The sequence below is a fragment of the Denticeps clupeoides genome, chromosome 19 (assembly GCF_900700375.1).
Source record: "Denticeps clupeoides chromosome 19, fDenClu1.1, whole genome shotgun sequence".
Classification (NCBI taxonomy): Eukaryota; Metazoa; Chordata; class Actinopteri; order Clupeiformes; family Denticipitidae; genus Denticeps; species Denticeps clupeoides.
The window spans coordinates 15,594,872-15,620,925 of NC_041725.1; the positions used below are offsets into that span (position 1 = coordinate 15,594,872).

Genomic DNA, 26,054 nt, shown 5'->3' on the forward strand with positions numbered 1-26,054 from the left:
TTGCCGTGTATCAAGTATTGCAGAATGATAGAATAAACAGCATCATTATCATATACGACATTTTACATTTTATTCCTACCCGTAGTAACCAGCCTGCAACAGAGTGTCGCAAGACCCACCCACAAGGGCCCTTAGGTCCAGGGACCATTGCTGGAACTTTTGGCAAAAACGATGACAATTTCTAAGGGGTTGAAGTGGAGCCTGCAGGCACGGCAGGCTGCCGGTAAGCAATTCTATCAGCTCCTGGTGAGGAACTGGTAGTTCATGACAGCCTTTTATCCCTCATCAAAGCAACAAGTGGATGAGCAGATTTGGAGCAACACTAAAAATCCCCCTCCCCCGTGTCCGAGTCCGTCTGTGGGGACTTCGGGCCTTAAATCTTTCCTTTTAACAAGTGCGCACGCTTCCTTCCTCCGGTCGGCGGGGTCCTCCGGGGAGCGGGACGTGCCTTTCTGGAGTCGGGGAGACGCGAAGAACGGAGGGATATAAACGGCACGGAGAGGCCGGCGCATGGCAACGACCAACACAGCCACCGATCAGATAACCGCTGCCATTTAGCGACGCAAATAGAACAATGATCGAGTAATGAGCTGCGAAGTTCCGGAATATTCCAACTCCTCCCTGCACCGTAACGTGAATCGCTTTTTATTGGAAATCTCCGGAATTTATGTACGGGAGCGGGCCGCTGTGACAATGTCCCCGTTATCGCCGCTGATCAAGCGGATAAACTTACCACTGGAATAACCGGCAAAGAAAAACACGCCTGTCTGCGGGAGAGGGGGAATGACGGAGGGGTCAAGCCGAGAGAGAGAGAGAGAGAGAGAGAGAGAGAGAATAAAAAAAAAAAATCAGTACAGGAGCAGGCCTTACAAAAACTCACACGCCACCGCCAATTGTGGCTGCCGGGGTGATGGGGGGGGGGGGGGGGGGGGGGGGGGGGGTATCATCTATCAGTGGACAAATGCAGGGCGCGGGAATGCTGCTCCTCAAATGAAATAATATATCTTTGAAAGCCTACGCCCGCACCGGGCCCAGAGCCCATATATCAAGTCTGAGCGGCTGGTGGATCCGGCCCGGGGCCATTAACCTTCCACCTGTCCCCCCCCCCCCCAACAAAGGGCCCTAAACGCGTCCTTCAGGACACACCCCTGCCCTTGGCTTCCTCCCCTGTCCCTTGTTCACGACCGTCACCGGGGGGGGGGAGAGGCGCTGATGTAAAACGGCGAGCTCGCGAGGGGACGGGGGGGGCGGCGGAATAATTCAAATGCAATGGACCAGGGACACGGTTACAAATCTCCGGCCGCGGCAGCGCCGCTCGCGCTCCGGCCGTTTGTCAGGATGGGGGTGGGGGTGACCTCCGTGGCAGCAGCAGCGCGGAGGGGTTATGGCCAGTGGAGGGATAGTGGGGCTTGTAACTGGAGATATAAATTGGTCATAAGTTCATGTATCACACGTGGGGGAAAAAACACCAGAGGGGGGTTGGTAGGGCGGGGTGGGGGGTCTGGCGGTTCTCTACTGGAAAACGGAATGCTGGGAAATTCGGGGCTGCGCGTTTGCATGTTTTAAGCATGAGGCGTTCCGTGTGAAATTCACTGTTTTCTGCAATTATGCTTGATCCATGTATGATCCATATATGAAAAAACAAGAACCTGGCAGCCGGTCACCTGGGATTCGGCAGCATTTCCAAAAAAATATCAATGTTTTCACATAGTCACAAATTTGAATATCATGAATATTGGGGTGCAGCCTAAATACTAATATTCTGGCATTTGCACGCCGTTTGTGCAATGTCTGCGAAGTTCTCCGTGTATCATCCATAACCGTCATGTCCATCAGACTTGAATTGAAAAGAACAACAGACTCACATTTCAACAACTGCCATTTAAATCTAAACTTGCTGAAACAATCGGGTATACAGGGTGGTTGTAACACACTCGCCTATGACCCAGGTTCAAATCCCACTTACTACCATTGTGTCCCTGAGCAAGACACTTAACCCTGAGTGTCCCCAGGGGGGGACTGTCCCTGTAACTACTGACTGTAAGTCGCTCTGGATAAGGGCGTCTGGTAAATGCTGTAAATGTAAATGGGTATCTGGCAACGATGCCGTCCACCCTTGTTAAAAAATATCATATTTGGTATTCCGTATCCGTCCAGACCCTGAGAGTAAGACAGCGTCACTTTTTCTGAAAGAAAAAAGAAGGCTTTTGGTTCAATGTTTACTGGCATTGGCACCATTTTCATGAAAAGGTAAAGATGATGTTCCATCCAACTCTCCATGCTCGTTATTATTGGGGAAATATTGTTTGATGGGCATTAACGTACTCATTCATTACGTTGCTGTACTTTCGATGCACCACTGCGGGTTTTGCGGAAGCCGGCGATAATCAGCGACGGACAAATGCGAGTTCAAGGAACCGGTGGACATGTCTGATGCCAGGCACGTTTTTTTTTTTTTTTTTTTCTGTCTTTCTTCCTCTCTTTCTTTTCCAGATGCTTTTCCACTAAGCGTACGGGCTCTCGGCAGGCCTGGACACAAGACCCTAATACAGTCTTCCTAACTTAATGGCCGGCCTGGTATTGTCATTCCCCGGAACGCCGAGGGCCAAACACGGGAAAAAAAGGGAAAGAGAGGAAGAGAAATCACTCGAGACCGTCCCACAGAAGCCATGAAAAGACAAAAATAAGTATCGTGGCCACATGTGGAGGCATCGCGGGCTCTGCTCGGCTGAGTTTTATCAGGTCGGAGGAGTAAATATACGTATGATAGTATTTTGTACCAACAACGCGAGTCCGACAATATGGAGAGATGAATCGGAGAGGAGAGGAGAGGAGGGTAATACTTCATTCCACCGCCCGAAAGATCAATAAAAAAAAAACTGCTCACACACGCACACAAACAAATCTATATATTTCTACCGAGCTCCTAATCCTGCTCCATTGTTCTGCGAGCGAGGAAAGACGCGGCCACATGAGTCCCGCCAGTAAACAAAGGTAGAGCAGCACAATGGTGAGCAGCGTCTCTGCGGGCGTGAATCACTCCCCGCCAGCCGCCGGCGGGGAAGAGCCGAGGCACGTCAGCCCCGCGGCACAACGCTGCCAGCTGTTTCCCCAGCGCTCACACAGAGGAGGCCTCACACGCCAGGCGGGATGGTGCTGGACAGACCGGCACGCACACGCACACACACACACACTCACACACATATACATATACACTCACACACACACACACACACACACACACACATATACATATACACACACACACACACACACATACACACTCACACACACACACATATACATATACACACACACATATATACATATACACACTCACACGCACACGCACACACACACGCACACACTCACACACATATATACATATACACTCACACACACACACACACACACTCACACTCACACTCACACACATATACATATACACACATACACACACACGCACACACACACACTCACATATATACATATACACACGCACACGCACACACACACACACACACTCACACTCACACACATATACATATACACACACACATACATACACACACACACGCACACACACACACACACATACACACACACACATATACACATACACACACACGCACACATACACACACACTCCCACTACCCCGTATTTACACTCACACACTCCCACTACCCCGTATTTACACTCAAACACACACACACAAATTAATACAGACACACACTCTATCTGTCACATGAACCCAGATAAGCTTTCACTGTCATGTTTATACACTTACACACACACATTAACTCATGCTTTTTACATACTTATACATATAAAAAAATCTCTTGGACGCTCTCACACACACACACGAATCCTTTACACAGATACACACACTCTTTTAGTTACACTCACACACTCTCAAATTCTCTCGGTTTTACACACACACACACACACACACACACACACACACACACACACACTGCCATATTTACACAGACACACACTTTATGTTTAGAGATTTTGATGACCCAGGATGACAACTGTGCTACTGTTATAAACATGTAACTACATCCAGTCTGTCCTGAACCTAAACCCACCTCAACTACCCTAAGTCACACAAAACTACACACTCATATACAAGCACAAAGACACAATACAGTACAAATAAATACATAACAGCAATAACACACAATATTCACATACAGTATCTTCTGCCATGTGTAGCGCTTTCATTTAAATTTCATTTTAAAAAGTTGTTACATTAACATAAAACGTGTAGATCTTCCATTAAACGCAGAAACGGAGCAAAGGAACGTAGGTCTGGGCATCGCCTCTTCTGATTGGAGCACAGAGCAGGGCCGCATATTTGCCCCGTTCAGTCAGCCTGAAACGACGGAGCAGCCAAGCCGTTTCCTCCTATTCGCAGTCGAGCAGGTAGAGCCGTTCGGGTTTCTGTTTTACAACCCCGAGTGTGAGGAATGGCGTGGGGAGCGTTTCTTCTCCAGAATACAATGGGGAGCCCTCTTAAGCGGACTCGTAACGGCTAAATATTTATGAGTGCGGTAACTAAGTCCGACTCGTGGAAACAAAATCTTTAAAGACTCCTGGCAGACGCTTCTCGCCCGGGTCTATTAGCAGATAAACTCTTTTGTTCCTACCTAACTAATAATAGCGCCGAAGATGGAGGCTTTATTTATAGTCGCTTAACAAGCCCTTTATTCACTCGTATTTCCCGTGTTTACCTCCCTCCACACTTGTTCTGTCACGATGCCGTTTGTTCCGGACGTCTGAGGCAAAGACACACAAAGGCTGGCGACTGATTCCTTCTGGTCGGTGTCCAGCCGGACGGCAGAGCACCTGGAGGAGAGAGACAGGAGGGACCTGGCCTCTCAGGGGCAAAAAGACCTTTCGGAGAAACTGTCCTAACCAGCAGGGATTTTCAGGACTAGTATCGTCCTTGCGCAGTAACTCGAATTCAAATTCTGCACAGCAGCACAGCACACGGTGCACACAGTGAAATGTGTCCTCTGCATTTAACCCATCACCCTTGGTGAGCAGTGGGCGGCCATGACTGCCCGGGGAGCAGTGTGTGGGGACGGTGCTTTGCTCAGTGGCACCGGGATTCGAACCGGCAACCTTCTGATTATGGGGCCCCAAATAAATACATTTCCGGAGCCCCGCACACACACTCCTGGTGAGATACAGTGTGTGTTGTTGTGGATCGTACCCAGGACTCTGCCCCCCCCCCCATCACTGTACAAGTAGCTGCTAATTAGCTGCAAGGGAGGCTGGGAGTTTTTTTTTCATTTTCCGTGTGAAAAACCTCTTCAACTAAACGCTCACTCCAGCACATTGTGCGTTTTGTCTCCGACAGACATGCGCCTCTCGTCCACTCCTGTCCCCCCCTCCCATCTTTTTAAGAATAAGTGCCACCGAACAATGCTGCGGGGGCTAGAAAGTAGGCTGCGCGCGAGGGCTCCTTTGTCCCGGCCTTTGTGGACGCATGGCCAGCGTGGATCATCATCGGCCTGGCATAATGGCGGCGCACTCCGGGGCGGGCGAGGGCGGCCACCCAGCACTCGCCGAGGTGTCGGGCTCAATTACAAACTTTCATCACACGCACAATGAGGCGCGGCCCGTTTCTGCCGGGCGTGAAGAGCTCTTGGTAGAAACCAATCAGCACCGCATTAATGTAAAAAATATACATCTCATAGGTCCAAATATAATTTCAGGTTCGTCAGAAGAATATAAATACGCCGGTAAACCGCGGTAAAAATTAAATATTTTGTAACCAGAGGGTTAATTTGTCATTCCAGGATGTCTTATATTTTGGCCAATATGACATTTAATCGGTGAAAAAAACTGGTTATCAGGGTGCAGGAGCAATATTCCCAGAATTCCTGGTGATAGGTCTGCTGTGCCCTGGTACCTACACGACCAACTCTTTGTTTCCTGTTCTCTGCGTTGATCTAACCGAAAGTTTGTCCTGGTCTGCTGAAGGCCACCAGTGAAAAGGGAATTCTCCTGGCACGCGGGGAGGCCGTGCCGCTTTATTGCCCGGTAAATGTGGCACAGCCGACTCTGGGCTGGGTTTTCCTGCCTCGCGTGGGTGGGGGGTGGCGGCTGGGCATCAGCCGGCATTGCTGGCATGCGCTGCTGCAAAATGGCAGTGGAACGGTGCATTTACGTTTCATTTACATTACATTTAGAGCATTTATCAGACGCCCTTATCCAGAGCAATCAGTAGTTACAGGGACAGTCCCCTCCTGGAGACACTCAGGGTTAAGTGTCTTGCTCAGGAACACAATGGTAGTAAGTGGGGTTTGAACCGGGGTCTTCTGGTTCATAGGCGAGTGTGTTACCTGCTAGGCTACTACCACCCTATAAATTAACGTTAATACCACGACCATTCATTTACATTTACCAGACGCCCTTATCCAGAGCGACTTACAATCAGTAGTGACTGGGACAGTCCCCCCCAGGAGACACTCAGGGTTAAGTGTCCTGCTCAGGACACGATGGTAGTAAGTGGGGTTTGAACCTGGGTCTCCTGGTTCACAGGCGAGTGTGTTACCCGCTAGGCTAATTGAATCGTTATAGTTAGGGGGCGGTCTGGCCCGCGGAACGCACATCCACGTACCTTGAGCTCTCGGAAGAAGACGCTGCTCCTGGCCCACTCCACGATGGAAAAGAGCGTTTGGTCGGCCATTTTGCACATGAGGCCGAAGGTGTTGAGTTTCTCGTGCTTGCCGCGGCTGGCCTGCTCCTGCTGCAGGTACGCCAGGATCTTGGCCTGAACCTGAGGCTCGTCTGGCTCACACTTGAGCAGCTCGACAATGAGGTGGGGGAAGCTGGGGGGCGAGCCGCTCTGGTACGTGTCCATGTACGGGTAGCCCATGATGGACTCGGGCGAGCTGGTGTAAGGGTCCGGGTACTCGGACTTGATGGTGCGGCTCTGGAAGTGGCCGTAGGCGGCCGGGTAGCCCTGCAGGCCGCCGGCGTGGAGGGGCATGGCCATGCTGACGGGCGAGGTGACGAAGGGGCTGCGGTCGTAGTCGGCCGGCGGCAGCGCCGCGTGGCTCAGCGGCAGGCCCTTGGAGGCCGAGTGGATGTTCTGAATGGCCGAGGAGATGGTGAGGTCCGTGGGGACGCTCTGCATCACCTGGCTCATGGCCTCGATCTTCAGGCCGTTGGCCCGGATGAGCGCCTTCTTCTGCTGCTTCAGAGCGCGGTCCCGCTTGTACATCGGGCCGAACTTGTTGCGTCCGCCCCGCATGCGGTCCGCTCTCACAGCTTCGGGGAAGAGGTGGAGGAACGCATGAGTTACCACATGTTGAAAATGCACATTTTACAGGCACAGATCTGGCAACAATTTTTACAAATGCCTATAATTTTAGAATGTAAAGCTTTGGTAAAATGCTCAATTTAAAAAAAATTAATAAAAAGATGCAATGCCAAATATAGATATTTTCAATACTGATCATAACATTAATTTACAATTCAACACAAATATGTTTGAATCTTAATGGATTCCAAAAGAGCAAAATGGCAACAAATGAAAGTGTTAATAATGAAATTAGAAACGAGAACCCAAAGAGCATCAAATTTTAATCAGTACAGCTAATGAGATCACTTCTCTGTGTAAAACAGACTATCTGTGATCTCCACCACAAGAACACGCCTTCTTGTCCCGTTTCTTTTTTTTTTTTTTTTTTTTTTGTCTGTTGGGGGCATTTTTTAATTATTCATCCTTAATTAATCCTCTCTATCGCACGTCTGTGGAACAGGGCTGTCAGCAGATGAATGACTAAAGGAAGAGCGAGAGAAAGAAAGAAAAAACACACTCTCTTCCCATCACGCGTCCACACACACACACACACACACACGGCCCCCAGGACCTGGTCAGCATGAGACCACTACACCCTGTTAACACTCCCCCAAAAAACACGGCCCTGCGAGGAAGCCCCGAAATAAATAAATAACATCAAGTAATTAAAAGGGGTCCCGTGCAACATCTGCCTTGGGAGTAAATTTAATGGCCCCTGTCGCAGCGGTCGCTGTCGCCGAGCCCGACTCCGACTGCACACACACTCACACACACACACACGCAGAGTCAGACCGACAAGCCCCCCAAGTGCTGGAGGTGAGGTGTGGGTGATTCGAGGAAAAAAAAAAAAAAAAAAAAGGGATTAATGCCACGATTAATAATTTATCACTTAAAAAAACAGACAGGAAAAATGGAAAAGGGGGAAGGGGGGGAGAATAAAATAAAAAAAAGAACGTGCATCTGCTTCACATGGTTGTAGCGACTCCAACTATTTACGATTCAGAGCAACAGGGTAATTAATGAGCTTAAAACTAATAGTCGGCCCATTTGGGAAAAACACAATGAGGTCTGGACCCGTGCGTCTGATCAGGAATCCGCTTCTTTTTTTTTTTTGCCTCTCTAATTAAACAAGGTTATTGGCATGCGCGCCGTATAGGCCTGTCTGCGGCGGAGAGAAGCCACTCTCGGCCCCTCTCTCTCTCTCTGCTCAGGCCGCCGCCGCTCATTGGCTGATTTATGTGTGTTTAATATACAGGAATATTAAGCGCGCGGACCTGAGCACCCCTGTCGGGTGGCGGCATATTAACGGCCCTCCTGGCCGCGTCCTGACACCCTGTTTGTCACGTCCCCGGGAGTGTGCCGCGCCCGCGGCCCGCGTGAATACCTATGATACCTGTGCGTAAGTGATGGCGCGCCGGGCCGCTGGCGAGCGGCTCTACGAGAACCCCCGGTCCGTCGCTGACAGGTCAAGGCCCCCGTACGCATGTGTGTCCAACTAGAAAAAGAGTCTCGTGTCTCCATGCTTTTCTCGGAATAAAAGGGCGGGTTGGTAAAATACGTTTGGATAACGGGACAAAATTAAAAAAATAAAATGAAATCTCCCTGATAGTGGCAAAATGTTTGGAACAATAATGCCGTGTGTCACGGTGACTGATTTGTCCGGGCACCGTCCGTGTCATTCAGATAGGCCCAAAACACACAAACACACACACGCACACACACACACACACACACACACACACACACACACACACAGGAATCCTGAGAAATCGGGCCCGGCGCGGTGACAACTCCTGGAAGACGAGAATTCATGGCCCCGGCAGATCGCTGCAGGGACCTCGCGTCCCGTCCCCGTCCCCGTCCCCGCGCTGGGTGAGCTGTAAAGTGGCAGCGCCGAGCATTCCGCCCCGCGGCCTTCGCGTGATTAATAGTAATTACGCCGAGCGCGTCGTGGAGCGGCCTGCCATGCTGCCGCTTGGTACGGATAGGGCGGGGCAGGCCGGGGCGGGGGGGGGGAGGGAGTGTCGCGGGAGGCGCCGGTACCTTCCAGCTTCATGCCGACCGTAAGGCACTTCTGGAATCGGCAGTAGGGGCAGCGTTTCCGCTGCGTCTTGTCGATCTGGCAGCTCTGGTTCTCGATGCACGTGTAGCGCTTGTTGTTCTGGACGGTGCGCTTGAAGAAACCCTGTCAGAGGCGGGAGGGGCAATTAAAGACGTCAGGACCGTCAAAACATGAAGACACCATGGACAGCGGACACAGAAACACAGACCCCGCCCGCCCCGCCCCAACTTCTCAAAAGTGTCTCCTACAGACGTCTAAAGCAGAGAGACTTTTTCATGCATTCTAGAATGTTCTAACAACTGTAAAATACCAAAAAAAGGGAATATCAGAATTCAAATACATACATTTACAGCATTTATCAGACACTCTTTACCAGAGCGACTTACAATCAGTAGTTACAGGGACAGTCCCCCCCCCCCCAGAGCAATTTAGGGTTAAGTGTCTTGCTCAGGGACACAATGGTAGTAAGTGGGGTTCGAATCTGGGTCCTCTGGTTCACAGGCGAGTGTGTTACCCCACTAGGCTACTACCAGCCTCTCTCCTGCGGCACGACTCCCCACCGCCCAGACGCACTTTTTCATGCCTAAAGGACACAGGAGTGCGTAAAATGCTCAGTAAAGTCCGATCCATAATTTACACGGAGTTGCGAGGGTCCACCAGCGGCGGGGGCTCCGGGTCCCGTCCGTCCTGCAGGTTATTACACTCGCCCCCGCCTTTATTAAGCGCTTTGTTACATTTACATGGGACGAAGGATAGAAAAATGCACATTTCTTAATGGCTCCTTTACATAACCTGTAGACAACTTTCCACAGAACTCCCTGCTCGGTAAAGCAGGGTAAAGTTTAGCAGACTGGTACTGCCCGTCCAAACCGCCTCTATATTTGGGTATTTGGGGTCAAAGGTGACAGAGCGAACGAGGCAGGCAGCCACATCGCTCGTATTTGTAAAGCCGACAGCAGACTTTGAAATCAGACCAGCGGCCATGACGTTAATGCGGCACCGGCCGGCGGCCGCAGCACGAACACACACCGTGCACGAGTCCGGCAGGCGTGAGGGACGTTTAAAAAAAAATAATTTAATCAGCCATTTCTAATCTGAACACAACTTCTCATACAGGAAATAGTTTCGGAAGTCCAGAGGAGTCGGGACGTGCGAGATGTTGGGTTGGCTCGTGTGAGGTCCTACCTTGCAGCTCTCGCAGGTCAGGAGGCCGTAGTGGTATCCAGAAACCTTGTCTCCGCACACCGGACACATCTCGTCCAGATCTTCGTCGTACGAGTAGTCCATCATTTTAAACTGGGGGGCTGTGGAGAAGCACAGACACATCAGCACACACACACACACACACACGCTTCCTATTCTGTCCGAATATCCCATATGAAGTAAAGGTGTTGGCAGGAAGAACGTCACGGCTTGTCAGACGTCAGTCTCGCCGCGTATCAAAGCCATCAAACAGCCTGAAAGGCATAAATAAGAACGGCGCGTCGTGATTGGTCGGATTGAAACCGACCGCAGGCTCCGTTGTCGCGTTAATTTAGAGACAGTTACCGTTATGCGGCTTCTGCGGTATTTATTTCTCAAGTCGTCCCCAGGTCACATTTCGGCGACGTACATAAAGTTTTTCTTTCGAATGTGACATGCCTGTGGCGACCAAAAAAATAAATAAAAAAAACGGCGTTTGAAATTTAAAATGAACAAAACCGGCGCTGTGAACAATATAAAAAAATATAACAAAATATGTGGAGGCTTCGGGGTGGAATTCAAACGCGCAACAAGTTAAAAATGGAAATAAAAAAATAAGATTTGCCCCGACAATTGATTTCTTCCAAAACTTTGGAGCGAGAAACAAAGTTTTACGCGAAAATCCCCGCTCGTCGACGTCGGTCTGCACCGACCTGAAAATGAGGGGAAAAAAATTAAAAACGTATTAAAAAAAACAAAAAAAAACGAGAATCCTGTCGCGTCGATTCCGATTTATAATCGATGCGAAGTTCTGCTCCGGCCTGGAGAATCTCGGGCAAAATTCCCACCTGCACCAAAAACCCGGATTTTTTTTTGCATGGAATTCTATTAATTCGCATTTATTAAAACCGACCGCAGCCGCGACGTCTCCGCACGATTACGTTTTATATTCTGTATGGGACAGGGGGGAAAAGACTTCTCATTATATACTCGGCCATTTTATCCAGCTACATTTTACAGCGCTCTATAAAATAATAGTAGAATAATAGTAAAATGTTATTTTATATACATGTATATATTTATATATATTTATATATTTACGAGGACAAATCAGGACAGGACAGCGATTTCGTAACGACGGGAAGATCTACCGGCCTGTAAAAACCACACGATAAATTATTAATGCGGCCGTTTCACAAGTTAATGCCCCGTCTGATTATCTGGAGACGCTCCGCTCGGGGATCTCCTGCGATTTATTTTATTATGATTCTTACAGCTTTTAAAATTATATATATGTGTGTGTGTGTGTGTGTGTGTGTGTGTACAGTATATGCAACCCTCGTAGAACTTTTTCTTATTGTTTTCGTTGCTTTCCTCTGTAACGGAGCGGGAGGTAACACGGACCGCGGGGAGCCTCGAACCCGCCTCGCCCCTCGGACCCTTTACCTTGCATGTTGGCCGCCACGCGGCCCTGCTCTCCACGCGATCGCGCGAGTCCCGGCGGTTCCGTCTCCGCTTTGGGCAGCATGACAGCCGCGCTGCGCTCAGGTGGAGGGTCGGCGCGCTCCGGCGGGCCACCTGCGCGCCACCGGGACGTCGGGGGGGGGGGGGGGACCCGGTCGCTACTGCCGCCCGGCCGCCGCGAACTTCATGCTCCCGGAGAGGCGGTGTGGAAGTAAAGTTCGCCCCCTCCCTCCCTGCGCAGCCTGCCGTGCGCCTCGCTCCGGCTCCTGGCGTGCGCGGTTCTGCGGAGCCATCCTGCCCCGGCCGCCGCGTTTAGCCCGCGCTGACGCGGCGGCGGCGGCCAATCGGCGGCCGGCTCGGCGCGTGACGTCACGAGGCTTCGGCCAATGGCGGCGCGGCGCGGATCGGCGCTAAACGAACACGCCGGTACGAAGCGGGGACGACGCGCGTCCGGCCAGCGGCGAGCCGCGCTCGCGCTCCGGTTTTGAAAGTTCGTCGAAGGAAAAGGTAGACACGACGCGACACGCCAGAACCGGCCTTATTATCGCAAATCTTTTAATCGGCACCAGTGGAAATAAATCGGCCTTTTTCGTGGCTGCGACGATACGTCGATTTGGTTGAACTTAGTCCGCGAACTCGGGAGCCGAGCGCACCGGCGGCGAACACGATTGGATGATTGCGGGCCAGGGGGCGGGGCTTTCGTTTACTTCTTGGTCGCTTTTTTTTCCCGGAATGATAATAACGAATAAAAAATGTGGAGAAAAAAAGCGACCAGAGCGCAGAGCGGCGGTTGCCATAACGACAATATGTTCGTCGATTACCGTCAATGTCGCATATCGACTTTATTGCTGATGTTTTATGTCGCACTTGCGCGTGAATAGCTGGGACGCAGCAGCTTTCAGCCGCGCCACACCTCACAGGTGAAATAGGAGGGATTTTACAAATGAAATGTGACATTTAGGATTGTCGCTCAAAATGTCGTGCTTGTAACGTCTTGTCAATTACAACACAATTACACGGAATTGCAGGCTTTTCTTTTGATGCCAATCGGGTGGTAATATTTTACAAAGTTCGTTTTTTATTTTTTTGCGAACTACAGAGCGGTAAATGAACAGATGAATTAATTGATTTAATGGGAAGTGGCGCGCGACACTCCCATCACCGGCTAATTAGACGAAATTAGCGGGAAGCGCAACATATGATTTTAACTATTGTTTTTTTCATACATATTTTAATGTAAACGCGCGCCTTAAAATACTATACATAATTCACAAAGAAAATTATTACGATCTTTGATTTACGCAAAGCCGTCCCGTAATGCTTCGATTAAATAGATCTGAGAAATTTGCCCTCTTCGCGTCGTGAAATGTACAGACACTTCTGTGTAAATCTGAGAAATAAAAGGCCCGCGTTACCTTTTCACCTCTCAACTTGGAGGCAGCCATCTGTCCCAGAAACCCAAAAAGAAAAGGAAACGGCGCGGAGATATACGGGCCGCGGGGAAATGTTTAATTATGCCTAATTATCGCAGTGCGCGCAATCGATGGGAGATCAATGCGGATCCGTCGATTTGATCAGAAGGCCGATGGCGCTACAGTAACGGGTGGGGTGGGGTGGTGGGGGAGGACACGCTTTTGACGTCCGCTGTCCACCGCTCTGGGACATCACCTGCACCCCCCCACGGGCAAAAACAAAGACATGAAAAAAAAAAAAAAAAAAAAAAAAAAGTTAGTACTTCCCACTAATTTGACTTGGAGAATGAAGAAGAACCCCCCCCCCCCCCCTCCCCCATATTATTGTGACCTGCGCTCAGTCAGGACTCGTATCTCGCAGGCAATAATCGGGAGTCTTCGAAAGACGCTCCGCGCTGATAGGCTGCGGGCGGCCACGTGACCAGGGGACGGGCTCGATAACGGCCTGTTATAAAGTGACACACGGGCAGATAAGGCGAGCTGGCAGATAGTACCGGTGGAATGATTAACCTGTCGGGGAAAAGTGGGCCAAAGTAAAAAAAACAGACTCTCCTTTCATCTGCGTTCCGTTTCGAGGGGAAAATGCCCAGTGGAGAAATGTATAATCGTGATGGCCGAGATGCAGTCGGAAGGCGAAGTGTTGCACCACGCCGGCACCCGGTGGGAGTTTTCACAGACAAGCTCCTCCGAATGAACCAGCCAGACGTTTTAACACCAACGTGACCTTTCAGCCTTGCGCTGACCCCTGCAATAACGACCGCCATCTTCGCTCAAAGGTGTAACCGGTGATGTTACGCACAAAAGGGCCGTTTCTCGGCGGGCAGCGAGACGCTACCTTGTTGACGGTGCCACTCTAACTTTGGGGTCAAGAGATAAAAACCCTCCGGGGAGGAGTGGCTCGATCAAACACAGGGCCCTTTGACGGTGGCGAGGGACACGGCGACAGAGCGAGTTCTGGGCCCGTCGCTGGCATCGATAAACGTAGAGCCCCCCCCCTCCCGACCGTCCCAACGCGAGGAGCTTTACGGCGGGAAGAAACAGGGTGAAGCGCGCCGTGACAGGGGTCAGGGTTTACCCATTAAATACATTACATACGGTTAACATTAAAACAGCGCAGAGGTTCTCATATCAAACACACAGGTTAAGGCATCCATGCGTACCGGGTTTATCATGCAAATCACCGATAGGCTACAAAAGAAGCATGGAGTGCGTCTCCAGTGAAACATGGTGAATATTGTGAGAAAGTTGTTTAATTCATCGACCCTTCACCCCCCCCCCCCCCCGAGGCGATGAAACGTCCGTGAAATGAACGAAAACCAGCGGCCTTTCGCCACGAGAAGTGTGGCGGTGGGGGGGACAGTGGAAGGGGCGGGCTGAGAAAGGGTAAACAGCGCGGAGCCTGGGAAAGGGATGCGTGCGCAGTGGCAGCTCTGAGTCATGTGCCGCTTTATCAGGTATTGTACACGGGGACACCTCTGCCTGTGTTTATTCTAGCATTCCTGTCCCGGACAGGGACCGGCGTGACTCAGTGTGGCGCGCCCGTTTCCCAGCGTTCCCGGAATGCCGCGGCTCGGGCCGTCTCCCGCGCGGCTCTGAGCGAATGCATGTTCCAAAAAAAAAAAAAAAAAAGAACAGAAGGAAAGAAGCGGGGGGTAAAAACAAGAGAGAGAAAGAAAGCCACGGTGCCCAACGACTGCTGCATCCATTAGCGGGTCAAGCGACAGTCATTGTTCATTACTTCCTATATGCCTCTGTTTTCAAGCGCTTGGAGGAACAATAGTCGCCGCTGCTGTCAGGTGGTAGGAGTTCGGAACCAAAACAACGGCTGCCGAACGGAGAGGCCGCGCTCAACCTCCGCCGGGCCTTATCAGCCACAGTCAGCCTCGGTCGCGGCTACCGCCTGGGAACGGCCGGCCTGCGCCGCTCGGGCCCGTCCGACTTGATGGCGATTTTCCTCCTCGGTGGATTTAAATGCCTAAACAGCTGTGGCAGGAATGTCAGATTTGCGGAGCGCATTGTGTTCGGATGCGGCGTCTCCGTCGTTGACCAGAGGGTTAAAAAAACGTCCCTCGCCACGAAAAGCATGTCGAGTTGAATGCAGACATGGCGCCGGTCAGCAAAAGTCCCTTATGAGGCGCAGTAGCAGTTAATGGAAGGAATGGAATAGGGAATGGGATTTCTTTACATTTACAGCATTTACCAGACGGCCTTATCCAGAGCGCCTTACAATCAGTAGTTACAGGGACAGTCCCCCCCTGGAGACACTCCAGGGGACACGATGGTAGTAAGTGGGATTTGAACCTGGGTCTTCTGGTTCACAGACGAGTGTTTTACCCGCTAGGCCACTACCACCCAGAAGATTCTTTTTGTTCCCTGTTCAATTGGGTGGCTGGAATGTCGGATTTCTACACTTCCTGCCTCAAGGTGTACAGTTGTAGCCAACGGCGATCCCGGGAATTCAACAGTCACGGTCACTGATATTCCGACAAGGAAAGATGTTGGGCTTGTTCAGGGGTCGGCAACCCGCGGCTCTTTCATCCTGACACTGTGGCTCCCTGTTGCTTTGGAAAATAAATAATTATAAATATAATATTTAATAATATAAATAAATAATGTTTTTTATTCTTGTTTTTTTTTTATTGTAGTTCGAAATCTGAAGGTTGTTGTGAGCTGTGAGAGTGAAGTGATTGTCATTGCGAAACACTGCAGCACAGCACATGGTGACACAACGAAATGTGTCCTCTGCTTTTAACCCGTCACCCTTGGTGAGCAGTGGTCAGCCATGACAGGCGCCCGGGGAGCCGTGTGTGGGGACGGTGCTTTGATCAAAGTTCGGGATTTGAACCCGCAACCTTCTGATTACGGGGCCGCTTCCGTACCCACTAGGCCACCGCTGCCCCATAACATTAAAATGCTCAAAATAAGCAACACAAATGCCGCTTCAATGATTCCGGTGAGACGTCCGACACAGAAGAAGGCCCGCGGGAGCCCGTATTTGCCGTATTTGCCTTCTCAACCGCTGTGCAGTAATAAAATTTCACATGCAACACACCAGCCTGTTTTTATTTGTTTCTTTTTTTTTATACATGGCATAAAAGTAAAAAAAAACTGTTCATGCCGCATTAATGTGGCGCTGGAGCCCACTGAAACATGGTCACCTTCACCGCCTGTGGTGCCGCGCGGCGCGACGCTAATGACACAGAACCGCTAACGGGGTTCTAATAGGTTTTTCTTCCGGACGTGTCAGGAACACCGAGAGACCCTCTGGCCAAGGCCCGAGCCACGCCGGCGTCCGCAGAGCGTTGCTAATGATCAGCGCGCCGCGTTGTAAAATCCATTCCGCCGCTTTCAATTAAGGCCCTTTGTTGTCTCAATTCGGCACCGTAATAAAAGTTAACTGCACCGAGTCGGGCCGCAATCAATTAATCGGACAGGTGAGTTGACAAGACCCCCCCCCTCCCTCGCTTTATGGCTCGGCGGGCGAATAGCGAGCCCGGCAGGCTCGGGCAAACAAATGTTGTCTTATGATAAGACCCCCCCCCCGAGCATACTTCGCCGAGGGAGGGGGGCCAGCCGGGGGGGGTGGGCTAAATGTTCCCGTGTTTGCCCAGCACTTGGCCCAAGACGCGGCCCGCGGGGCTTCTTATTGCTCCGGGTCCATTTGCCGGGCCCCGCTCTTTGTCCGCTCCCTCCGTCTTCAAGGGCCGCCATTGTGTCGGGAGCGCCGCGGGCTGACGTCGGGCAAATACTTTGCTCTAACCATTAACACGCCGACACTGTTTACACGGCGCGGCCCACAGGAATGGCGTTTATAGTCCCGGGCCGTTTCAATCGAGCAAATCGCTTCCCTTCTCGCTGTCTTGGCTGAGGTCACCTCCCCGACCTCAGATGAAGAGCACGTGGCTGCGAGTGTGTCACATTTCACAGCGCACTTGTGCCTATTTCATTCACCTTTTACATTTACGGCGTTTACCAGACGGCCTTATCCAGAGCGACTTACAATCAGTATTTACAGGGACAGTCCCCCCCCCGGGAGACACTCGGGTTAAGTGTCTTGCTCAGGGACACAATGGTAGTAAGTGGGATTTGAACCCGGGTCTTCTGGTTCATAGGCGAGTGTGTCACCCACTAGGCTACTACCACCCTCATTTTCTCGTGACGCGTTATATTAAATACCTGCTCCGGTTGTAAACGCCGCTGTAGGAGTGCGGGTGTTGGCGTGTTCGGGACGTGTGTGCGTGTCTGGATGTGCGAGGCGTGTGATGCGGTCCAATTAACGGCCCTCTAAACCGAGAGCCAATCATTAACCCATTAGACTACCAGCAGCCTCCACGGGCCCCTCTCCCGCAGGAAGAAACGTGAAACCGGAGCAGCCGCTGTGGAAATTCTCATCTCCGGCGTCTCTCCGGCGTCTCTCCCGCGTCCCCCTTGCGTCTCGCAGCGAGACCCACAGTCTGCGACGGTGTTGAACGGATTCCCAGTCGCGAACTGAAGCATTTCGTTGTTTAAAACGTTGGGTTTCTGTTGGTTTTAAAGCAGCTGTGAACAAGACACCCAGACTTGTGCCACCCCGGGCCTGACAGCTTGGACATCAGACTGTCTGGAAGCTGCAGGGGAACGACGGAAATTTGGACCGGGATTTCGGGGATCGGGACCGAATCTGAGCCTGGCTCGGGCTGTATATTTTTCAGAGCTAAGCAGCTGCACGCAACAGATTTGGTCGGGCGGGACCACCCACCGCCCGCCCCCCCCCCCCCCCCCCCCCCGATATTAATTAGAGCCTCCCTCTGAGGTGGCTTCTGCGGTGGAGGACACCTGTGAACTTCGAGGCGGTGCGTCACCGAGAGGAAGAAGGGGCAGGAAGCCTACGTGGAGACAACAACCAGATCTTCAGCATGTGTTCCTGATGCCGCTGTGTCAGGAAAATTGTTCTTAAATGCAGAGTTAAAAACTGTTGAATGAGGAAAACGTGCATTTGCACAATGTTTCTTCTCTCCACTCGTAGGACTGTGGTGTGGAGGGCCCTGCGATTTTGGGCCCTGGGCCCGGCAGTGAAATATATGAAACATTTTACTGGAATCCAACTGGATATAAATGGCGGTTCAATCTATCTGGGCAGTAGTCTAAAGGCTTTATGGGGGGTTTGAGGTGTTTTACCTCATGTAGACACCAATAAATCTGTCACCCGGAAAAATCCGTCTCCCACCTCCGACCGGGGAACAAATTGTGGCTTTCAGGGGGAAAAGAAGTGACCTGTCAGCCGCTCCGATTTATCATCTGGACAAAATGGTCCCGATCCTTTCTGCTGACCAGCAAGAACCCCCAACCCCCTTCATCCATGCCCTGCTCCCGCTGCTAAGCAAATTCAGGAGAAGCAGCAGTGTATTGTGGTATTTATTGTGATAATTTTTTTTTTTTTGGAAATGTATTTTAGAATCAACCCTTGACTGATGAATGGATGTGTGTGGGAAGACTGGATGAGACAACTGGAGGAAAGATCATAACTGAGCGTGGCTTCCATGTTTGTCCAAGTAATGTGTGCGTTTGCTTGTAATTTTGACAACCAAATTGGTCTCACATATATAAAGTAGGTGGAAAATTATAATAATCTAGCAAACGACTTATTTACAAAAAAATTATAATAATTAGAAAAACTAAAAATATATGTTGGTTTCTGTATAGAAAATACATGCTTGCACTCAAACAGCATTTATGGAATGGGATAAGATTTTTAAATATATACTGTAATTACATAGTTACAATAGTATTAATTATTGTATTGTCTGCCAAATGCCCTAAATGTAAATGTATTAATTACAATCTGATTTATAATGATGTTAAAATGTATGTTCTTGAAATAAAATTGCCCATTTTTATCATTTACTATGTTTATTTCTTAATATGCTGTGGATGCATTTTTTTCTCCCATTAAATGTGTGTGTGTGTGTGTGTTTGTTTTTAATATGAAGGGCATTTGATGATTGAATTCAGATGAGCCCTGAAGCTCCCCTCAGGAACATAAACGCCTGTACTATCGACCCCTTGGCCATTTCAGCCTCATGTACATATTGGCAGCCTTTCTCTGTCAGCACATTTAACCTATTTAAATATTCAATTGGTGTCAACATTCATTTCTCTTAATTCCTATGATGGCATTTGTGCCAATGGATCTCACACCGTGCATTAATGCTAATATTGCCGGATGTATGAGAGTATATTTTTGTCAACCAGTTCACCGTTCCTCTCAAAAATACACAAACACCTACATTTATCTGTTTCTGTTATACCTGTCACTGTAGTCTCGTCTACCATGCCCAATGTCACTGTTCCACAGGTTAAATGGTCGAGATCAAAGATTTTCTGAGATTTGGTTGGGAAAGGACGGCGACTCTCCACTGTTTGGGGACAATGTGACAGTGAGACGTCCATCTCGCTTACATTTAGGAGCATCAGTATTTTCAGACGGATTAAACCATGTAGCACAGCAACTGGTCCTAAACACAACTGCCAGTGGGTCCTACAATTGGCTTAAAAAATCTCCATGTCCTTCCGCTCTGATCTGGTTTACATCTGAGCTCCCCTCCCGATTCCTCATACAGCACCATTCTCACCCTGCCTCCTGCCAATGTGTCTACCGTGGGGTATAGGGGACAACTGTCTCACTCACGACATCTGTACCTTTAAACCCCAACTCAGAACACACCTTTTCAAAATTCGTTCTGACCCGGAGCCTGTTTTTACATTTTTACTCATTCAAGCTTCAACGTGTCCTTGAAATTGCTTGAAAATGTATTTTTTTATCGGTGTTGTGAATAGTGATACATCAAAATAAATTCCTAAAAGATTATGTTCATTAAATTTTTTGGATTTTTAGGAAATTCGGTATTCGGTCTCTGTATTATGCAGAGCCGTAATTTCATCATTCGCCCGCTGGAGATGTGAAGTCTCACATTTTAAACACACACAGGAAAACACACAATATGTGTGGTGTGTGCTGCCGAAGACCATGTGGAATCTGGAAGCGAGACGTGTGATAAGCGGGCGTAACGTCTCACTCTGCCGCGGAGCCCCGGACCTGAGCACAGGCCGGCCGTGATGAATTGGCCGCTCACCGATGGCTGCCAATAAAGCACATATAAAGGAAATAAACAGAACTTGTTCTCAATGGCAGGTATCTGGGAAGATCAATCAGAGTAACAGCCAATAATAAATGGATCATGCCTCTGTGTTTTTAAAACCCATGGCAGATGTATTGAATGGTAAACCTTGTGTTGGAGAAAATAGAGCTTTATTGATCAGGAAGAACTGAAGAGTGGGGGAGAGAGGGAGGGAGGGAGGGAGGGAGAGACGTCCGGACGTCCAGGAAAATGATGCTCTTCGTGGATTTTTTATAGACTCATCGCAGCCATAAACTGAGATGGCGCGGCGCGTTCTAAATAGACGGGCGCGATAATGATGGCCATTATACAAAATATACGACTTGATAACTCTTCACAGACCACTCACGGTCTAAAGATCATCATCGACTGACTTTATTTGATATCAAAAGCTTTAGAAAGCGGGGATCTTTTCCTTTTGCCTCTCCGGGATAAATGATTTTTCTCGTGAGAGCAGCACGCAGCTGAGGGATTTCACTGCGGACTGGTCCGGCACCAATTTAAACACACGGGTCCTCAATTTAAAAAAAAAGGAAAGAAAGAAAGTCAGAAATTCTGGTTTGCAGAGCGGTGTGGTCTCAAAATACTCTGACTGTGGCCAGACAATTAAGGATGTAGGTGTGGCAATAGGAAGAATGTGGAAATCGGATCCATGGTGAAAAAGCCCAGCCCACACCCTGCAGACGGGGCTTCCTGTGGATGCCACACGAGGCCGTGGGCGCCGTGTGAGATGCGAGGGCTTTTCCTCCATTGTTTGGCCGCGCTCGGACGGGTCCCTTTGGGGAGCGGAGCCCTGAGTTTCCCCATTTCGCCTTCCTCTCGCTAACCTGCAGGAACACCAGTGGGGACAAATTCATCAAAACACATGACATTCCTGGTCTCGGGCTGTAGATCATGAATATGTAATCCCGTCAGCTAATTTCCACAAAGCAGGGGCCTTCCAATATGTTTTTCGCATAGATAGAAGGATACGGAGGTAATTGATGGGCTGATAGCACCATAAACCTGACAGGAAGATGTGTGGCCCGAAACAGGAAAAGGGGCACCAAGTTCAGCCGAGCCAGATCCTCTCAGGTCATGCCGACATCCTCCCTCCCAACTTGCCGCTTGTTGACACGAGCAGGGTGAATCTACAAAAAGTAAAGGAAGGAAAATATGTTCTGTACTTTGTATAATTTGTCCTAATACATGTCTCCACAGAACAAAAAGAACAGAATTATGTTTTCTGACCTCTGTCTCGACTAAACTCCCTATTGTGGGACAGGGTTGAAAGAATTTAAACATTTTTATCCATTGTAATGTAGTTCAATGACGACCAAAATAATGTTTAAATGACTACTGTTAGTATTAATAAGTGGAAGAGAACCCAGGCTGCACATGACTATGTTAATGTGGTTAATGTGTTAAAGGGTGGTAGTAGCGTATGAACCAGAAGACCCTGGTTCGAACCCCGCTTACTACCATTGTGTCCCTGAGCAAGACACTTAACCCTAAACTGCTCCAGGGGGACTGTCCCTGTAACTACAGATTATAAATCGCTCTGGATGTAAATGTAATGCCCGTTCAACGTTGAAACAACGCTTCATCCCAATGGTTGCAAAAATAATGGCAATGAAATGACAGATATTATGATTATATACAACATTTATACGACATTGTGTAAAAAGTTTCTAAACATACCTGTAGAAGCTGCCAGCATCCTGGGGAACTCCACAAGCTGTTGATAATCAGAAGTTTGTCCAGATATCAGAGAACTTTTGCTTTCCTAACATCTGAATGGACCTTCAGCGTGTATTGAACTTTCTTTTTCTTGTCATTTGTTACCTGTACCTTAGCATCTGTTTTGAAAAGGAAAAAGAGGTAAATTGAGTCATCGCTCAAAAGCACGGGTGATCTTCTGAGGCGCCTCAGATAGGAACATCTGTAATGGCGCTCTCAACCTTGACTTCTGAAGGCTCCGCCGCAGACCACGCAAGACTCTCAACTTATTGCTCCCCTGAATCGGTCTGCGCCGCATCCGGGTCGATGGGTGGCTGGTTATAGAGCGGCACCAGGACCATGGCAGCATCTAGCCAAGCAGCCCCATCAGAATTCCTTTCGCAAAAACCCAGACGGGAAAGACATGTCTCTACGTCTCTCGGTTTATAGGCCTCTTCACTGCGTATGTAATTATTTAGCTGTCTCGCCACGTCCAAGTTTCCTGTAGTTCCGCGATGATTAATTACACGGTGCTTGAGTTTCAGGCATATATATTCCATACAATTACGCAGTTTATGTGGGCTACATTTTTCGGTGCCTCGCCGCGCATTGCTGGAGATTTGTAGGGCGGTCGGATCTATTAAGAGCCGGCTGTGTGTTTTTGTTCTTACGAGGTCCCACTCTCACGATACTTTCCCACTGAGAGGCTGCTGAAAGTTTGACTGAGCTGCCTGCATCCGAACGCGTCAACAGGACCCCCGCCTCCCCCCGAAGAAGGCACCACCCAGCCGCCATCATCGCCGTTCGTCGGAGAAGCGGCCCGGCGGACCGCTGCGGCGAGGCATTTCCTGCAGGTATCAATAGGTTTAACATGTCCCGTCCTCTCGTTTCTCAACCGGGCCACGCCACCCCACACCCCACATAAAACACATCATCGCGCTGGTCCTCGCAGAGCCGCTGATGGACCTGCCGAGGACCGGGGGGCCTGTGGAGGACAAATGGAGGTGGGGAGTCACACAACGGCTCATCACACAACACCCTCACATGACCGTCGACCGCTCTCTCTATCGTCCTCAATCGGAGCGCCGCTGGATTTCGAGGAGACACCCTGGAATTGCGGGCTGCTGGCTCAGCATGGCGAGCTTTTCTCAGGAAATAACTGTGGACCTGATGGAGGGTGCGGGACGCCGTGCGCCCACAACACTCTGTTTAAGGGGGGAAAAAAAAGTAGAGTCACTTCTAAAAATTGATTTCTGCCGAGTATTTCCTAATTATTCATGAGCGTTCTCTCTTTTTGGAGCTCGGGGTGTTTCGGCCGCGTCATCTGGCCACTTTCACACACCGATAAGTGTTACGACACACAGGAGCCTGGCTGACACTGCACTGTGCAAACTTTACTTTACCCATCATGCACTCTGTTGCCTCACATTTTCAGAAGAAACTGAAACTCAGCGCTGCTTATTTCGTGCGCATCCAGCCGCCCTTGTGGACGGCCTGGTCTACTTCCTTTAGGTGTCGGTCCATTTTGATGTTCTAGTGTGTGTTTTATGACACCGTAGAGCTCAATTTGCACCCTTTTTAACCAAATTACCCTGTGGCACATCAACGAAAGTAAAACCTGCCCGGGATCATGAGCTCTCCAATATAAAACGGGGAGGCGGGAGGTTGCATTTAATTGCGCAGCGTGGCCTGAGAAGAACGACACGTGCTGCAATCTGCAGTCCTTGGCACGGCTGCAGCCTGAGCCTCCAGAAAGGAGGAGGAGGAGAAAAAAAAAAAAGCGCCAGAAAGACCTGGGGGCCGGTGAGAAAGTCCAGATTCAGTCCTGCCGACCGCAGAGGGTTTCGGGGATTATATCGAGATTACTACGTTTCAAACTTCATCTTGCGGCTGAGGCTTACATAAATCAGGAGCGAGGAGCGGCGGCCCAGCCTGTGCTCATTAGCTGCTCGACTGGAGCAACAAAGTTCATCTCTCACTCCGGAGTAAGCCATTTCACCGGCCACATTATCTGCTTATTACTAGAACTGTGGACAACACGTTCGCTGTGAAGGAATAAAATGACATTTCTGCTAAACAAATAAGGCCTTTCTTTTGTTCTTTCTTTTCTTTCTTGTCGCAGGAAAAGATTGGAGGCCTAGGAACAAACTTGATCGATGTCGTGTTCCGCAGCAGAGGAAGCAACAACATGCGAGGGCGCAGAGGGGCGGCCTATTTTTGCACGGCCGGCCGGAAATGGGATGCAGCCCAAAGAGGATGCAGATAGGCCTGCGTGTGTTGCATAGCAACCCAGCAGGAAAGAAGCTACAGACTGTGTTTGTAGACATCTGTTGGCATGAGAAAAGAAACAAAAGCAAAGAAACACCCCCTTGCGCGCACACACACACACACACACACACACACAGACTGACACAACAACAAGAATCCAGGGGGAAGTAGGTAGAGCAGAAAACGATAATGTGACAACAATGCATTAAAAAGGAAATGGTGTCATTGCCCTTGTACAGGTCACAGAAAGGTTTCATACCTCTGCAGGCTGTCAGCTCCTTCATAATCCACCAGTGCACTTTGGGCAGAAAGTGCAAAACATGAATCAGCTTCAATTAAACTACTTTTAATCGGGACTATTTTCTGGTCATTCTTTTAAAAATCCAAAATCTATACAAACATGACATAAAATTCCCCCCAAATATCTATACCACTCATTGTGGAAAAAAAAAAATTCTAGTTGTGAAATCATACTTTATTCTACATTTTCTTCATTTGTGGCATTTACCTGACGCCCTTATCCAGAGCGACTTACAATCAGTAGTGACAGGGACAGTCCCGCCCTGGAGACACTCAGGGTTAAGTGACTTGTTCACGGACACAAAGGAAGTACGTAGGGTTTGAACCTGGGTCTTCTGGTTCATAGACGAGTGTCTAGGCTACTACCACCCTAACAGTCTAAATGGTTATTACACAAATACATAAATTCCATGCTTCAGTGATTGGGGAGACCTTTGTCAAAAATTGGGAAAATGTGAAATACGTTTAGAATTGTGGTATATGAGTCTTAGCATTTGGATTGTACTGAGTAATTCTGTGTGTGTGCGTTTGTGTGTGTGTGAGAGAGAGAGAGAGAGAGAGAGTCTTGTGCATTTGTGTTTCTGGTGTAAAATTCATTAGAGAAACTCGTAATTTCATATCAACGGCAGTCTGAAAACAAAACATTTTTGAATCCTTTTTTTTCATCCCTAAAAGCAGCAGCGCATGTTTTCTCAGTAAGAGGAGACCGTGACCACACCCCACGTCTGCATGATTGGAAATAAATCATATTTACATCCGAACCCTCCGCTTCAATGTAGGTGGCATGGGGCAAGTCGGTGCGAAGTGGAACCGTCTAAAAATACGCGTCTCGCGGCGTGAGCGCGAGGGCCCGTCCGTGTGGTCTCACCTTAACCTCTTTTTACGTTAATATCACAGCTGGAGCTCGGTGGGCCGAGCGGCACAGAGGAAACTAGGAGGACTCAACATCAATAAAAAAAATTTCATTTTTAAAGAGAACGAGATTCCCTCGGAGCCGAGGCGGGATCGGGCGAGAAAAACGACAGCATCTGGCCGCCTCCCGCGCCCCAGGTGCCTCCGCCGTCTGCCCGAAACCCTCCGTATTTTCATACTCTGTCATAAGTGGTGGCTGACCGCAACGCCTTGCCGG

At 49.5% G+C, this 26,054-nt stretch overlaps 1 protein-coding gene across 1 annotated transcript in view; it reads right to left on the minus strand.

The window, feature by feature from the left end:
- The window catches only part of nr5a2 (nuclear receptor subfamily 5, group A, member 2), a 39,507-nt gene extending 27,413 nt beyond the window's left edge, over positions 1–12,094 (minus strand). Inside the window, exons 1-4 of the mRNA XM_028961721.1 lie at positions 12,013–12,094; positions 10,570–10,688; positions 9,366–9,507; positions 6,636–7,288 (exon numbers count right to left, since the gene is read on the minus strand). Coding sequence (XP_028817554.1) covers positions 6,636–7,288; positions 9,366–9,507; positions 10,570–10,688; positions 12,013–12,094 — 996 coding nt within the window. The remainder of the gene's footprint in view (positions 1–6,635; positions 7,289–9,365; positions 9,508–10,569; positions 10,689–12,012) is intronic.
- Between the last annotated feature and the right edge of the window lie 13,960 nt (positions 12,095–26,054).